At 31.4% G+C, this 17,117-nt stretch overlaps 2 protein-coding genes across 4 annotated transcripts; one reads left to right on the top strand and one right to left on the bottom strand.

The window, feature by feature from the left end:
- The first annotated feature begins 4,601 nt into the window (after positions 1 to 4,601).
- On the top strand, positions 4,602 to 7,556 carry LOC108454941 (polygalacturonase At1g48100). 2 transcript variants are annotated; one of them, XM_017753580.2, is made up of 6 exons: positions 4,602 to 5,157; positions 5,255 to 5,422; positions 6,103 to 6,147; positions 6,239 to 6,446; positions 6,561 to 6,642; positions 6,721 to 7,556. In XM_017753580.2, the coding sequence occupies exons 1-6, from the start codon at positions 4,732 to 4,734 to the stop codon at positions 7,220 to 7,222; spliced, it is 1,431 nt and encodes a 476-aa protein (XP_017609069.1). In that variant the 5' UTR covers positions 4,602 to 4,731; the 3' UTR covers positions 7,223 to 7,556. The 2 variants fall into 2 exon arrangements, with proteins under 2 accessions (XP_017609069.1, XP_017609070.1); XM_017753581.2 differs by lacking the exon at positions 6,103 to 6,147.
- Positions 7,557 to 8,065: 509 nt separating this feature from the next.
- On the bottom strand, positions 8,066 to 12,395 carry LOC108454840 (boron transporter 1-like). 2 transcript variants are annotated; one of them, XM_053019073.1, is made up of 13 exons: positions 12,136 to 12,395; positions 11,554 to 11,671; positions 11,327 to 11,409; positions 10,690 to 10,882; positions 10,479 to 10,617; positions 10,228 to 10,393; positions 9,973 to 10,139; positions 9,711 to 9,884; positions 9,540 to 9,635; positions 9,319 to 9,456; positions 8,932 to 9,251; positions 8,592 to 8,859; positions 8,066 to 8,517 (listed from the first exon to the last, which is right to left on the bottom strand). In XM_053019073.1, the coding sequence occupies exons 2-13, from the start codon at positions 11,655 to 11,657 to the stop codon at positions 8,227 to 8,229; spliced, it is 2,139 nt and encodes a 712-aa protein (XP_052875033.1). In that variant the 5' UTR covers positions 11,658 to 11,671; positions 12,136 to 12,395; the 3' UTR covers positions 8,066 to 8,226. The 2 variants fall into 2 exon arrangements, with proteins under 2 accessions (XP_052875033.1, XP_017608929.1); XM_017753440.2 differs by lacking the exon at positions 12,136 to 12,395 and adding an exon at positions 11,861 to 12,122.
- Between the last annotated feature and the right edge of the window lie 4,722 nt (positions 12,396 to 17,117).

Below are 17,117 nucleotides of genomic sequence, written 5' to 3' on the forward strand. Positions count from 1 at the left end.
GTTGAGGTTGTTTGTCTTAGGTTGAGTGATCTTCAGAGTGTAAAGTCATTCTGGGAGTTTTGTAATTTTTTTGGCTTTGAATGAGGTTGGTTTTATCCAACGTCTTTCTTTGTTTGTTATGTTTATTTTGACTGAACAAAAAAAAAAGATAATTTAAATGTTAACTGTTCGCTCAAATTTAATATAGAATATATTTAAAACACATACAACTTTGGATTCAACAACAAATGGATAAAATAGAAAATTATTAAAAAATACATAATCAATTCAATTGTTATTTTTTAGTCTTAATTTCCCTTTTAATATATTCACATTATTTTGATTTACTTCCAATTTTATACCACCAATTCAATCGATATTGTTCGAAGTTCAATCAGTTCAACCATTTAATCTAGTTTAGTTTTGACATCATTAACACGTGAATCAAATATAAACACATATATACCTATAGCATGAAAAGCTTGAATTTAATATGTTAAAAGAAAAGAAGTAGCTCGGTTAAATTTTAATTCGTCAAACTTTTGCTATTTTCAAATTTAAAGATTACAATAGCTATATATACATATACAAATATCAAAGTAGACCTAATTGTGCCAAAAATAATATTAAGTTTTGTGGCACATTTTCAAGCCCAGATTGGTGTTAAGCAAAATCTGGTAAACCAAAGGTCCAACCCACCAATGATAAATTGAGACTCAGAAAATTGTAATGATTGGGCTGGATTAATGCTTCAAGAAGGCTACAGGTTCATACTTCAGAGTATATTCTTCGATGTTTAAGTCTATGAAAGTAATGAAGAAATGTGAAGAGTAAAATGAAAGTCAATGGCAATTGTTGGTAGTCCAGATTAAGTCGGGTTGGGGTCGAGCATATATATATATATATATATATATGATATTAGTGTAATTTATATTCAAGGACAGCACTAAAAGAAATAGGCAAGTGTCCTGGCCCCTTAAAATAGATAGATTAAGTAGAGTTGGAGTCGAGGATATATATATACGAAATTCTTGACTTCGCTCCTCTTTATATTTATCTAAATATGAATTAGCCTTGAGAGTATTGTTTTTTTCTCGGTTCCCTCTGTAGACAGATGTCAGACACTGGGCTCAAGGCTCAGTGCAATGACGGTGCTTAAAGCTCATAGTCACATGAAGCCATAAACTGCACATATATATATACATACATACATGTATATAATATTGAATCATTCCCCAAAAAGGGTTTGTCTTGTTTTGGATGTTAAAAGAGGCTCATGAGCATTGAGCATTGCCAATGTACGGACGTATTTTTCATATGCATGCATGATCCATATGGAAACAGGCTCATATATTCATCTCACCACATCCACATACGTGTTGGCAGAATTAGTGGCTTTGGAGCAGTCCACGTGGCGTGTAAATCTCCCAGTTCTCACTCTTTTGTAAATCATATATATGTAATATTATAATGCATGTTCTCTTTTAGGGTTTGTCAGTAAAGTTCACACACTTTACCCGTCAATGCCGTGCAAATTAAACAGGACAACCTTCCATGCCAAGCATTATTATTGTTATTACTAAAATATAAAATTTATGACCTACAACAAAGCAAAGGTCGATACTCGACACTTAACATTTTATTCATGGCTCTGTTTTTGTCCCCTCTAATATCAAATATAAAAATGACAATGTAGGTTTCCAATATTAATTAATTGTTGCCGACTTATTTATTTATTTATTTCAACAATAGTCATTACGCCCTTCAACCTAATTAAATTATGACATATCTTCAAATTATCCTCGTAAATTTAAATTTAAATTGTTAAAAAAAATAATCTTTGTAAATTTTAATCACACTGTTTATCTCGCATTAAAGTTGACATTTAAGCTAATAAGATTTATTCGATAAATACTAATATTTTCAAGTCTCAATTACAACTTTATAAAATTTGGAATGAATTTAGAATCTCATTCATTGTCTAAGGACGTCCCTATGGAATTAACCCCTTTTTTTCTTGTAATATTGGAGTGGAAACCTAACTTATGTTGTAGTTGGAATATTGGAGATGTCTTTATTGAAAAAAATAATTATGAATCTCAAAAAGATTAATAATAAAATAAAGGTTAGCATGAGTGACATGTCTCCCTGCTTGCCGGGTTCATACAATACAGAGGGATCCAAGCAAAAAAGCATCTGATTTGGATGAGATTAATTAATTTTGAATGATTAATTAATCATATTTTTCCCACCCGTGAACACTGGAACAAAAGCCCGTGATTTATGAGGTAACACGTATAACCTCTTCATCTTGCATTCTATATCTGCATGTGAATTTTTCTAACTGATGGAGAGTTTTTGTCCAATCACCTCCAGTTTGAATTTTATAAATGCCTCATTTAAAGATTCAATTTATTTTGAAATTAAATTTGAATTAAAATGTAATATATATAACTATACCAAATCTAAATCTAGTGGCCAGCTTTTGCTCTCACCGTCTTCGTGACCAAAGGACCCCATAAGCTCGTAGCCAATCAATGTAGAAAAAGCGGCTTGGCCCTGGCATCAACAACCATTGGCAGGAATATAATAAAAAAATGAACCATAATTACTCCAGATTCTCCCTCTCACTTTACCTTTTTCTTTTCTCTTCCTTATGGGATAGTAGTGAATAATTCTTTTTAAGAATATTTTCCAAAAGATAAATCATTAGTCATGATATATATTTTATTTTTATTTTTATGAGCGATGATTAAATCTTAACTATATGATTAAACAATAAGATGAGTAGAAAGACATGTTGCATTTTTAAGGTATAATCCAGATTCAAATTTTAAAATGGGTAAATTATAGTAAAGGTCAATTAATTATGGTTTTTTTCTTTTTTGGTCATCACTTAGTTAACGTAAAAATAAAAATATTTAAAAATCTAAAATAGTTGAGTGACAAAAAAGACAAAATTGAATAGTTAAGTGATCGTTTTGTAACTTTTCATAGTTTAATTGACTAAAAAAAAGAAGAAAAACATAGTTGGTGACAACTAATATAGTTTACCCTTTTAAAAATAATATTGTTAAGAGGTACAACTATAAACAACTTTAAAAAGCGATTAAAATTTAATTTTGATACAACACCTTAAAGATTAGAGATTTATATCAAGTACTCTTATAATAAAAGTCTTAATTTGTTTATGATTTGATTTTGATGCAACATCCTTAACATTCGATAATTACATTACACTACGTTTAAAATTTAAAATCGAATCGAATCAAACCACCGTTAAAGTTAACATTATTGTTTTCTCAATTCGCAAGATTCTCACTTCAAACCAACCTTGTGAGACATTAAATTTCTTCACTTAACCCAACAGACTTCCAGATATTATAGATATATATATATGTAACACTTTTGATTGGCTTAATTAATATGTTATGAAAGTGTTGCATTTAGGGTTTGTGGACCACAGAATTCGGATACACCCGTGAATGTTATAATTCTGTTGTCGTTCACCTACTGGTATTAATGTTTTTCTTACACTAAAAAGAGCTAAACAACAACGTAGAGTCACGAGATTTGTTGCTTTCAACATCACAAATACTTGTAATATGCAAACTGATGTTTTATTTTTACTTTAGACCCCCACCCCCTCCATTGGCTATAAACCACTTAGCTTATCTCATCAAAAACTATTCATAGGCCATTCTAGTTTCTTTCTTTCACATAAAATTTAATTTAATTTCATCCTAAAATATTTTTTTTTTCAAATTACTTTTGCATTGCTATTGTAATTGAAGCAGCTTCAAATTCGTTTAACCCTTTGTATAAAATAATTAATATTACAATGTTATTTTTTTTCATGTTTGTTTAACGGTCTATTGTATGAGTTTTTTTTTTTATGAGTGCAATATGATTTACAAAGAAAAGAGTTGGTATTACATTGCTAAATCATTATTGTAACGTGTAAATCACATTATTGGTTTGTTAAAAGACAAAAGATGACTATATAAAGTATTGTTGGGTAAAAGTATCGTGAATGTTTCTATATTAAGAGTTAGACTGTATTTTATTATTTTATTTAGAAAATAGATAAATTAATCGTTTAGATTAACAAACAAACTAATCTTTTCTAATAAAAATATCATCCATTTTCACGGTTTAAAATTAATCTAGTGGATGGAATAACTGGATGACATGTTTTGATGTATAGAAACCAATTTTTAACAATAAAATGAATACATTTTTAATAGAAAGATCAATTTACTCTTTAAACAAATATATATAAATTAATTTATTTATTTTAAATAAATAAAATAAATTCGAATTTTAATATAAAATTCTTTTATCTTTCTTCTGTGTTTATGTGTTATATTTATCCATGAATAAATTTAAAGAAAGAAAACCTTAAAAGACAGTGGTTTTGGCACTTTGGGACTTGGGGAAGTTCACAAGCATACAATATTACTAAAAGAAGTAAATCCAAGCTTGAAAAACAAAAAGAGGCATGTCTGAACCACACATCACACATGACAAAAACCAAAACACAGCTTAAAGAACCTTCTGCCATATTTGAATACATTAAAAAAAGGCAATAATGCTTAAACCAAACCATAACTTGACACCTGTCGAAACCATTCGTGAGTATCTATAAATTAGACGATATAGCCTCTCTGCATATTGTCTTCAAAGCTCTCATAGTACACATTGATACCTTCCTCGTTTTCCCCTAAGCCTTATTGTGTGTGTTCACCATTAATGGACCTCGCTCACGTATGCTTCTTCATATGGATTTTAGCCATTCTCACCTTTTATCAACACCCCATCAATGTAAATGCAAGGTACCATTACCACAAGAAGCAACAAAAAACCAAAGGGTCTCCTTTTATTGATGAAGCACCAGCACCGGCACCAGCACTTGTTCCTTCAACACCTGCTGACCCTCCATCCATTCCCTCGGACCCATACCCGACCGATCCCGGCGATACATTGGACTGCATTTTCGATGTGACCGCATATGGTGCGGTCGGCGATGGTTCTTCAGACGATACGGTGGCGTTTAGGGAAGCATGGAAAGCTGCTTGTAGTGTTGAATCAGCCACCATTTTGGTACCATCTGATAAAAGTTTCACCATCACTTCTACTATCTTCTCAGGGCCATGCAAACCTGGACTTGTGCTACAAGTGAGCATTAATGTTAAAAATGTTTATATGTTTTCAAAGTTTGAACCCGTGTCTTTTTTTTAAACCGAGCTGCTTTTCTTTTTTTTTAATGTGGAAGGTTAATGGGGTCCTAATGCCACCAAAGGGACCAGATTGTTGGCCAAAAGCTGATAGTCGCAAGCAATGGCTGGTGTTTTATAGGCTTGATGATATGAAGCTTACTGGTAATGGAACCATTGAAGGAAATGGACATAAGTGGTGGGAACTCCCTTGCAAACCTCACAAGGTAATCAAAATATAGGTTTAAATACAAATTTAGCCCTTAAACGATATCATTTTTTCCATTTAGTTACCTAAAGGTTTTTTTTTCCCAAAAGTGACACTAAAATGGGTTAACATACTATTTGGCACCTAGGTATGGCTTCAATGTTCAATTTGGTATTTTAGTTCTTTTTTTTTCCTTCCAAATTTAGTACCTAAGTTTGGCTTCAATATTTATTTTGGTACCTTAGTTTTTTTTTTTCAATTTGATATTTGAGTTTTTTTTGTCTCAATTAAGTTTTGTCTTCAATATTTAATTTAGTGCATGATTGTTTAGTCTAAGTATCAAATTGAACATTGAAGTCAAACTCATGTGCCGAATTGAGAAAAAAATTGAAATATCAAATTAATATTGAAACCAAACTCAAACACAAAATGGTATATTAACCCTACTTAAACTATTAATTTCATCTCATTTTACCTCCAAACCAATAAAAATGTGACAATGGCACGTTTTGGACCTAGTACGTTTTTTGAGATAAAATTAATAGTTTAGATACCTAAGTGTGAAAGCCGGAATAGTATGAGGGCCAATTTTGTAGTTACCCTTAAAAATATTTTATAATTTTCATTTTTTTCTTCTTATTAATTATTCCTTAAAATCATGTGGCCCTAAAATTCTTGTAATGATGTGACTAAATATAGGGTCCAAAAGGTTCGTCTCTGCCAGGACCATGTGAAAGCCCTGCTGTATGTACATAATTTAACATAAACTAGTTCATTAATTTGTACTTTATATTCTTTCGAAAAAAACATACTCATTACTTGCACTTTTTTTCAGATGATTAGGTTCTTCATGAGCTCCAATATAGTAGTAAGTGGCCTAAGGATCCAAAACAGCCCTCAATTTCATATGAAATTTGATGGGTGTGAAGGAGTTTTGATTGAAGAACTGTCCATTTCTACCCCTAAACTTAGCCCTAACACTGATGGGATCCACATTGAGAACACAAAATCTGTTGGAATTTACAATTCAATGATTAGCAATGGTGAGGGTGTTGAAAAAAATGGAGCTTGTTTGTTCATATAGAATGGTGTTTTTATGTTTACTAAATATATGTAAAATGCAAAACTGAAATGGTTATGGGTTTTAATTGAAACAGGTGATGATTGCATTTCAATTGGTCCTGGATGTTCTAATGTAGACATTAATGGTGTAACTTGCGGGCCAAGTCACGGGATCAGGTATGAGCATTGTTGTTGTTGAAAAAAAAAAAAGGTTTCCATAACTGTTTTGATAGCAAAAGCGCTTTGTTTATACAGCATTGGGAGCCTCGGAGTGCATAATTCACAAGCATGTGTTTCGAACATAACCGTACGTAACGCGGTGATAAGAGAATCAGATAACGGGGTTAGGATCAAGACATGGCAAGGTGGGACAGGGTCGGTATCGGGCATATCGTTCGAGAACATCCAGATGGAGAACGTTAGGAACTGCATCATCGTTGACCAGTACTATTGTTTGTCGAAGGAATGCTTGAACCAAACCTCAGCCGTTTACGTCACTGATATTCGATATAAGAACATCAAAGGCACTTATGACGTAAGGAACCCCCCGATCCATTTCGCGTGTAGCGACACTGTGGCTTGTACGAACATAACGATGGCAGAAGTCGAGCTTTTGCCACAAGAAGGAGAATTGGTGGATGATCCATTTTGTTGGAATGCTTATGGCATTGAAGAGACCTTAACTATACCTCCTATTGGTTGCTTGCAGGAAGGGATGCCCCAAGCAATAACAGAGACCTCTCAGTATAGTTGCTGATATCGATATAAGTAGATTTAGTTTCATTATATATACATACATATATAGATTACTATCATATACAAGATATAGTATTGTTACTTTAGCCTTTAGGTTTCATCCTTATGAGGGTTTATTTTCCTTCATTGTGTGATGAGATATGTACTACTACTAGTGTAGTACAGTAGCAATGCCCAAATGGGATTTATATTTTGCTGGCCCTTGGGGTGTTATGCTTTGGGTTTGTTTTACATTATTTATATATATATATATATATATTGTAGACTTTTAATATCAAATATAATCCATTTTGTTGTTTTCTGAATGCCACAAGTAGATTTAAGTTGTTGTGATACTTGTATCATCAAAATATCTTTTATGTTTATTTTACGATTAAGGAAAATTAAATTTTTTTAGAATTACCTCCAATTTAAACTTATCTAAGAACTGACGAAAAGAGCATTCAAAAGAATAGCTATTATAGGTAATTGTATCTAGAATGACATTATTATAGGTAAAAGTACCATGAAGGTCTTTGTATTAAAAATTAGTTTGCATTTTGCTCTCTTTACTGAAAAAGACAAATTAATCCCTCTACTATTAAAAACCGATGTAATTGACAAAATAATTAGACAATTACACGTGGCGCCACTGTACCTCATGTTGATGTACAATGACCAATTTTTTACAGTAAAAATGGATGGAATTTTTAATAGAAGAGTCAATTTTCTCTTTGATTTAACATACAATGACTAATTTGACAATTTTTTTAGTAAAAGGAGCAAAATGCAATTAGACTCTTTCTACAAGGGACTCCATAGTAATTTTAACCATTCTTATAATATATTTTTCATGGTTACAAGATTTTCTTCACTAATCAACGGCATTTTTATTAGTAGTAGAATATATTTTACATGAGTGATAGCGAAAATCAGGGGATTAGTATGGGATATGCATAGCAGACTTCTTGAACTGCATGCTCATATATGTATATATATTCTTTTAGCAACTTGGTCCATTACTTGCTAACCTTTGCCTAAATTTGATGGCTTTTCATTGGCTCTAGGACTAAATGGCCCTCTTCCAGCATTTCCAGGACTTAGCTCACCTCTCAGTTGGCTTATCCTGGGGCTATATACCTTTTCCGAGAACCGTGGGCTTTGAATGCTCTTAAATTCTTTGGACGGAGTTGTTCCGGACGAGCTTGTTACCTTCGGGCTGCACATGTGTCTAATCTCACCCCGGCTTCGGGTAATCATTCCGTCTAAAATCTCTCCATCATCAGCAAAGGAAGCTGTCCTAACCAGCTCTCCTTCCTGTAGAAAACCGAACACAGGCTCAAACTTGGGTCATTTTTTCAACATTAGCTCAATGAATTATATCGACTTACGGTTATAAGGTTGAATGGTGCATCCGGTGATTCTTCGTACTCGGCAGCATCCAAATCTTGAAGGTGTGCCCCTTTGAAAAACTTGGGCAAAACATATTGTCTCACAGGAACCAAAAGCATGATCATCAATGGGAAAAGAACCCCGGCGACCGGAACCCAAGTAATCCCGAAACAAACAAACAAGTATATGGTTTGGAATATCGTGAACATGGCAATTGTTTTGAATGGTACGGTTTCTACAAAAGTGGCATGGTACTCCTCTAGTACTCTGAAACAAATTATCATGTGAAGAGCAAATAGACTTAGGGACTCTACGAGGCGATGAAGCAAATTAACTTACTTGTATCGTCTACTTGGAGCTGTGAAGAGCAGCAACATTCGTTCCCAAAACTGGTTTCCGGGCAAGCTCTCGATAGCCATGAATGCAAAGTAACCCCAAAGTACTGAGGTCGGTATCTTTTTAATCAAAGGCATTGCTGCAACACATCCTCCAACCATTGTAGCTTGAAGCAAGTTACTAAGCCGTTGTTCTTTTACCTCGATGGGCAATAGATCATTGATTTCCTTCTCGATATCAAATACTGACACATCAACCGGGGCATTAATATTTTCCATGTTTGAAGCCATTTGTATGGTTGATTCTTTCAGTTCCTTTAATCCCTATTCAGAAAAAAAGAAGTTAAGCTGGGATTCTCGAGCATCAGCATTAAGCAACATAAGTCCATACCCGAGCCGAAGGTTCTTGGTAAACCAACGGAGTCTGCATCTGTTTATAAGCTTCTTGCATTCTTTCGTACACTTGTCCTAAGCTTGCATTCTTATGTATGAATTGGCGAGCTGTTGTTACTAGTCCATTTCGGAGCAACTACGGAACAAAAATGAAAAAAACTATTAACATTGAAGGCCATGACATGAAGAAAAACAAGGCCGAGGTGCCAAGCTAGGTACCTGGTGCTTTAATGTAGCTAAGCTTTTAGTATGCATTGGAGATTGTGGGATGACACCATTTGCTGGTGGGATACCAATAAGACCACATAGTATTGTCTGCCATCGACACATAAACATTAGCGTAAAAACTGAAGTGCATTTAGAAAAACAGAGAAAAAATGGAACCGGTACCAAGAATCCGAGAAGAAGTAAATCATAATGAAAAGAAGGTGGTTTCCTCAAATTGAATTCCTTTTGTTGAGCGAGTTGCGAAGCTACACTGTGGTCGAAATAATATAGGACCGCGATCATTGTAGCTGGAACGAAAGCTCCGATTATATAGAGCACCGGAACCTTTAGCATGTCCTGTAAGTTTTCACCAATCAATCGTTAGAAAACAAAGTAAAAGCCCTTCCTTTGTCAAGTTAAACCGGTTAACTCAGTTACCAGTTACCTTCACAACGGTCCAATTTTCGTATGCACCTGGTGACCATGGATTTGGACTAAAGAGACGCCGTGGAATTCCTTTCGGAATAGTTCCAGCTGGTATATAAGAAACAGCAGTCCAGACCAGAACCATCAATGGCACACCGTAGTCAGCTACAAAGCCTCTTAATGATCCTTCGAGAAATATAAAGATAATTGAGTTATGAACTTGTAATATCTATGACTACAAGTATGTTAAGGAAACTAACAGAACAAAACTCACCGCATGCGTATCTCCAAGATCTTGCTTTCCGGCTTCTTAATGCAGTAAACAGGAGTCCAAATGACAAAACCATAGCAAACATCCCATTTGCAAATCTCCACGAAGGTTGAAACTCGACCGACTTTGGATTTTCTCTTTCAGGTATGTGGAACTCTTCAACAAGTCCCTAGTAAACCATACTTGAAATTAGTTCAACATAACTTGCAGTGTACTTTACCATATCAACAACACTCAAAACACAAATTCGTCACCTTAATAGCTTGCTGCATGAAGAGCATCGCGATAAGAAGACCAAACAACTCACCGGCAAGACGAGTAAACCTGTTGATAATTGAACAAGCTCCTAAGATAGCCAACAAGAACAACAAAATCGCAGTCCAAACGCATACCCTGCATATGTTCCATTAAAGCTTTTAGTGAATGCCATAATTTTGTAATGCCTTGAGATACAAGTAATTATACCATCCAGTCCATGCAAGAAAGAGCTGTGACCCCAAATCGGGCCGGTTCTTGGCGAAATCGAACATAAACCGGTACATAATTACAGTTGGTTCTGCAACTCCAAGGATCAACAAAGGTTGACCTCCTATGATAGAATGTATAATTCCACATAGTGCAGTAGAAGCCAATGTTTGAACTGCTGTGAGCACCCCATCTGATCAAGACAAAAGAAATGATCAAAGATCAGACCGTGTTCGCACATGGATACGGAATATGACCGGTAAAAGTACCACGTTGGATTGCATTTAGCCCCCATTTACTTAAAAAAATGAACAAATTAATCCTTGTACGCTAGATGAAAGAGCAAATTGATACTTCTATTAAAAATTTCATCTATTTTTACTGTTAAAAACTGGGCTCATGTATGTCAGCTTGAGATACACAAGACACACCAGGTGTACATATCTGGTTATTTCGTCAGCCATGACAGCTTTTAACAGTAAAAATACATAAAAGACTAGTTCGCTCTTTGATTTTATATACAGGACTAATTTGCTCATTTTTTAAATAAATGGAGCAAAATGCAATATGAATCTTAGTACACCAACTCTAAAGATACTCCAAATACACGAAAAACTTAGTATCAGACGGAACAAACCTGTGTCTCTTTCCAATTGTTCACCAAATGAAATAACAGGAATTGCTGATGCAAAAAATATATAAGTGGTGGGGGCTAAAATCCTACAATAGGATCATCCATGGCAAAAAAGTTAGTTAACAAATAAAAAATAATTCAGACAAATCCTTATATCTATAGCTGTATGTAATTGTAAGTGTGTTCTAATGTTTTTTTTTTTTTTTTGTCATGAGAATAGAATGAAGTACCTAAAACCAGCACTAAGACCACTGGTCCAATCCTGCTTGTAGCACTTCAATCTCCCTTTAATGTCATTTTTTATCCCACCAAATGGTACAAAGCTCTCTTCCATTGTATGAATAAAAGCTGGTCATTTCAGGTTACACACAACCAAAAAAAGAAAAAAAAAATTTCAAACCTTAGAGACATGTAATGAAGTAAAATTTGAATCTTGACAGCATTATTACATCAATGTTTGAAAACCCAGATCAAGAATGGTGAGCAAATCCGAAAAAAAAAGGACTAAAGACATTAAGTTGGTAATGGAGATTTTACCTTTTTTAAGAGAAATGTGGATGCAGAGAGATGAAGAGTTGCGAAGGGGGAAGGTCCAAATATATAAGGTCGTGAAAGTGTGGATCAAATTGTGAAAAAAAAAATGTACCCAACAGTAAGAAAACAAATACTACAAACAAAACTGCATATATATATATATGTCTGTGTGTTTGTGTGTGTAAAGGAAGCTCAAAAAGATAGCAACTTTGAAGAACAAAGATAATGGTTAATGGAAACAGGAGATTCAATATAGAAGCACTATGGAGAATACTCACCTGTCACCACCAATGCTAAAGAAGGAAAGAGCACAAAAAAAAGTTGGGATTTTTTATACTCTTACCTAAAAAAAAAAGAAACAAAAGAGTCATTAGAGATGACATTACCATTATATGTATGATGAAAATGATAAAACTTATATAAAAAAGGGTGCTTTTTTTCATTAAAAGAGAGAGAGAGTATGTCAGTCTATGAGAAGCTGTAGTGCAAAGAACCAAGTTAGCAGGTTTTATTTTTTTTATGTTGATCATTTGTAGCAAGTGATTATGGAGATAAATAATTAATCATGAAACCTGTTTTATTTTCATGAATAGGGATAGAGTTTCCAGCCTCATGATTAAGATATAAGAAAAATAATAATTTTATCATAGGTTTATAATTATAGTTAATTTTGTTTGTTATTTGATTAGTTTTAGTTTTTCTAGATAAAATTATCATAAAAGCTTATGTATTAGGAGTCGAGTTGTATTTTATCTTTATTATTCAAAAATAAATAAATCAATTCATGTATGTTAGAACAAAGAGAATATTGGTTCTTTTGTTAAAACTTTATCCATTTTTTTAATAGTACAAATGGATGAAATTTTTAAAGGAAATCACTAATAGATGAAATTAAAACTAGTCCTTGTACCGTGTTATTATTTGATTATTTTATCAGCCACATTAGTTTTGAATAGGTTAAATGATGAAATTTTTAAGGGAAATGATTAATTTACTTTTTGTTCTAATGTATAGGGATTAATTTATCTTTTGCTAAAAATACCATGGAAGCCCTATACTAGAAAATAGGCAAATTAATAATTATACATTAAATTAAAAAGTAAATTGATCCTTCTATTAAAATTTCATTCATTTTTACGATTAAAAACTAGTCATTATTCGTCAAAATGAGGTACACGTGATATGCTACGTGCACTTTCTAGTTATTTCATCAAATATACCAGTTTTTAATAGTATGAATTGATAAATTTTTTAACAGATAATACCAATTTACTCTTTAATCTGACTAATTTACCTATTTTAATAATATAAAAACAAAATACAATATATATTTTTTTTAAAAATTCATTTTACTTTCATCGCTACTAACCATTAAATAATTTATAAAAGGAAATCTACATTGTATATACATCATTGTTGAAGAAGCAGCAGCCAAATAACATGGTGGCGCTTTTACTGATAACCATGGGGTTAAAAAATTAATCTTTACTGACCATAAGGTAACTTGAAATAACGGGGCTTTCCATAATAAAACTCATGCGCATATGAAACAGGACAAGTTGTTTGTAGTTGTTGGAATGGAAACGGTACATTAAGACAATCATAATTATTGTTGTCTTTGGTTTTTCCTTTAATTTGGGTTTTTTTTTTTTTGTAATTTAGTATTATTGTCTTTTAGTTGCATGTGATTTTTTTAAGCTTTGAGTTTCATGAATTTGGGACTGGATCCCTCTTTCATGTTGATGGTTAATTGCAAATCCAAAAACCCCTTTGTTTGTTTCAAATCAATGGCAAACCAACTTTTATTTATATATAAATAATTATATTCTTTATATATTTAGAATTTAATCCTTGTACTTTTAGTTCTTTTATTTTTAGGCTTCAATATTTAACTCAAGTTATTAATTCTGTTAAATTTTTTGTTAAATTTATTTATATGATATTTTAAAAAAAAGAATATTCACTTAGTAGCCATGCAATTAAAGAAATGGTATTGTAATGAACTTGAATTTAACAAAATAATTTTAATACTATTAACAATTAAATATAAATTTTAAATCTAAAAATAAAAGACTAAGTTCTCATAAATAAAATTATAGGGACCAAATTCTAATTTTAAGTAACAAAATACAATTTCAAATTACACCGTTAAAATACATAATTATGATGAGAAGTGATGGCCAGTTACCCTTATTTTCTTGACATTTTAATCAAAACTGTACGACCTTTGGTTTTAATCAAAATTAATGGTAGTTGTTGTTGACTTCAGAGATACTTTAAAATATATGGTAATGTATTTTCCCACAATGTTGCATTACGGATTTATAAATATTTATATATTTATTACATTAATATTTTGAATCTAACAGATTAATAAAATAGTTAGTGTTAATAAAAATTGAAAAGGTTATTTTCAAGACTTCGTATTGAGGTTGTTCACAAATATTTATAATTTGACCCTAAGTGCTTTTTAATATATTTCATGCTAAATTTGAATTAATATTTAATATCTAAATTAATGATTAAATTAATTGAAAGATTCGATGGATACAATATCGATAAAATTAAAATATTTTAAAATTTAAAATCAATTTAAAATATAATTTAAAAATATATGGTAGAATTGAAGCAAAAATAAAACTCATTTATAAGTTCTCATTCACAGTTAGGAAAATGGTAATTATACCTAATGTCATCAAACTATTAGTAAATTTACATTGTGGTCACTCAACTTCAGAAAGTTACAAAATGATCATTGAATTGTTCGGAAGTTTTAATGAAACAGCTTGCACCAATTGAAAACTCTTATTCCCTTTCTCTTCTATAGTTCATTTTTTTAATAAAATAAATTTAAACGTCATGAATCTGCGAACCAAAATCCAGACATCATTCTTTTTCAATCTCCGATATTGTCTCTCAGTATAATCATGTTCGGAATTCGTGGTTACCCTTTCAATAATATCATCTTCGATGCTCAAATCTAGATCTTTCCTTTAAAATGTAATATGTCTTACTATTACACTAAACCAGTTGGTAAACATTGTCTGTGATCAGGGAATGAATGCTTATCTTATTCAATCATTATGGGATTTGTGGAGCCAACTTCATTTTCTTGTTTCAATGTAAAAAAAAAGTTAAAATATGCTTTAGGTCCCTTACTTTTTGCATATTTTTAATTTAGTTTATCTACTTTTATATTAAGTAATTTAGTTCATTTATTTTTCTGATTAAAAAATGCAAGTCCAATTGTTGATATATTAAATTTTTTTAAATTCAAATTCAACCCAATGTCATTTCTTTTGTTACACGACTATTAACTGAGTATTTATTTTATTTCAAAATGTCACGCCAACATATTTAATAGAAAGATTTAACAATTTTAATAATTGGGCTTGTAATTTGAAACCTGAAAAGCAGAAGGACTAAATTCTTAAAAATAAAAGTAGAAAAACTAAATTCTAAATGTATGAAGAGTACAAAAACTAATAGCATAATTAACCAAAAACTTTTATGTCGATATCGAGAAATATTTATAAAATTGTAAAGAGGTCAAGATAAAAGTTTTATATTAAAATGGCATAACTAAGTTGTTAATTTGACTAAAATTCAATTTTTTTCATTTAAATTAAGGATTAAAAGTACTAAATTGAATTATTAATGGTTTTAGAAGTACTAAAACTGAAATTATATTATTTAAGCAATGAAGCCAAAGCCCCTGCCCTAAGTACTGTTAGTGGTATATCTCCAATCCTAATAAAACATCATTCATTATTTTGATCCATTCATTGTAATAGCCTAAATTTTCAGTGGTGTCGGAACAGTGATTCGAGATCACTAAATCCGAAAAATGAGTAGAAAATATTAATAATTTAGTGAAAATAAGTTAAGTGTGAAGTTAGGAAAATTTTTGAAATAGAGAATAGTGTATTAGAAATAAAAATTTTAAAAATTAGAATCGGAAATGAGATATCGAGAGTTTGAAAATTTTAAAACGAGCCATAAATATTTTTATAAATATTTATGGAGTGTTAATAAGTTAGTATTAAAGTTTCGTTAAGAAATTTTAAAGTTTCGATAGTTAATTGAATAAAAAGGATTAAATTGTAACAAATGTAAAATTATGGGAAATAATTAACTAGCTTAAATGATAAAAGAAAGAGGGTTTAAAAGGTAAATAGACCCAAGGTCTATTTGGGCTGGACGGCAAGGTGCATGAAATCAGCAGGAAAATTGATGAATTAAGGACAAAATTGGAATATTGCAAAATTTACTTAATAAACTAGGATTAAAGTGGAATTATCTAGAATTCTCATTATTTTTCTGCATTCTCATCAGAAAAAACACCATAAAAGGGTTTTATTAAGCTGTTTTTTCATATTTTTACTGCAAGTAAGTTCAATTCTTGATTATTTCTTGAAATTTTTGTGTTTTTATGACTTTTACAACTAGGTCCACTTGTTGAATTCATTAGTTTTTGATTCTATGAAAGAAATTGGAAGTTTTTATGAATATGTGTTGGAAGTATATGATGATTTAGCATGGAATTAGAGTTTTAAATTGTTTATATGCTGATTTTATTGAAAGAATTGAATAGAAAGTGAATGTTTGGGACCTAATGGTGAAAGAGTTTGAAGTTAGGGTTTTATGTGGAAATTATGAATTTAAATAAATGTGAAATAAATTATAATGTCTAGGTAAAGTATTAATTGGGAAAATTAGCTTCATTGAGGGATTAATTGAGCAAGGACTGAATTGTATGAACTGTGAAATTTGGGGCAAAAATCGAAATCAACATTTGCACTAAAACAGTTTTGGACAGCAGCAGTAGTCTAACTTTGAAAAATCACCATAAATTGTATAAATCGAATTAGAAGATGAAAAAAATATGAAATTAAATTTTATTAAGTCTAGTTTCTCATAGAAGAAATGGTGTAAGCAACGGAATTGTAGATCATGAGATATAATAGATTTTGTGAGACAATGTCAGAATGATTTCGGGTTCCCCTGTTTTGACTTTGGAAAATCATAAAAAATTGGAGAAAAATAATTATGGGCTTAAATTTATATTTTTAAAATCCTTAATGAGTCTATTTTCAATAGAAATAAACATGGACATCATCCGAATTCTGTACGAAGAGATAATGAATTTTTAGTGAAGAAGGGTCAGAATTGTCAGACAGCAGAACAGGGGTAACTTTAAAGAATAAACTGTACTTATTGGCTAAACCAAAAATTCTAAAAATTTTATAATAAGAATATA

The sequence above is a fragment of the Gossypium arboreum genome, chromosome 9 (genome assembly GCF_025698485.1).
Source record: "Gossypium arboreum isolate Shixiya-1 chromosome 9, ASM2569848v2, whole genome shotgun sequence".
Taxonomy (NCBI): Eukaryota; Viridiplantae; Streptophyta; class Magnoliopsida; order Malvales; family Malvaceae; genus Gossypium; species Gossypium arboreum.

Coding starts and splice junctions, on each gene's coding strand:
- LOC108454941 (XM_017753580.2), top strand. CDS start 4,732: ATGGACCTCGCTCACGTATGCTTCTTCATATGGATTTTAGCCATTCTC. Junction 5,423..6,102: donor TCCCTTGCAAACCTCACAAG/GTAATCAAAATA, acceptor GACTAAATATAG/GGTCCAAAAGGTTCGTCTCT. Junction 6,148..6,238: donor GACCATGTGAAAGCCCTGCT/GTATGTACATAA, acceptor ACTTTTTTTCAG/ATGATTAGGTTCTTCATGAG.
- LOC108454840 (XM_053019073.1), bottom strand. CDS start 11,657: ATGGAAGAGAGCTTTGTACCATTTGGTGGGATAAAAAATGACATTAAA. Junction 10,394..10,478: donor TCATGCAGCAAGCTATTAAG/GTGACGAATTTG, acceptor ATGGTTTACTAG/GGACTTGTTGAAGAGTTCCA. Junction 9,457..9,539: donor TAGCTACATTAAAGCACCAG/GTACCTAGCTTG, acceptor TTTGTTCCGTAG/TTGCTCCGAAATGGACTAGT.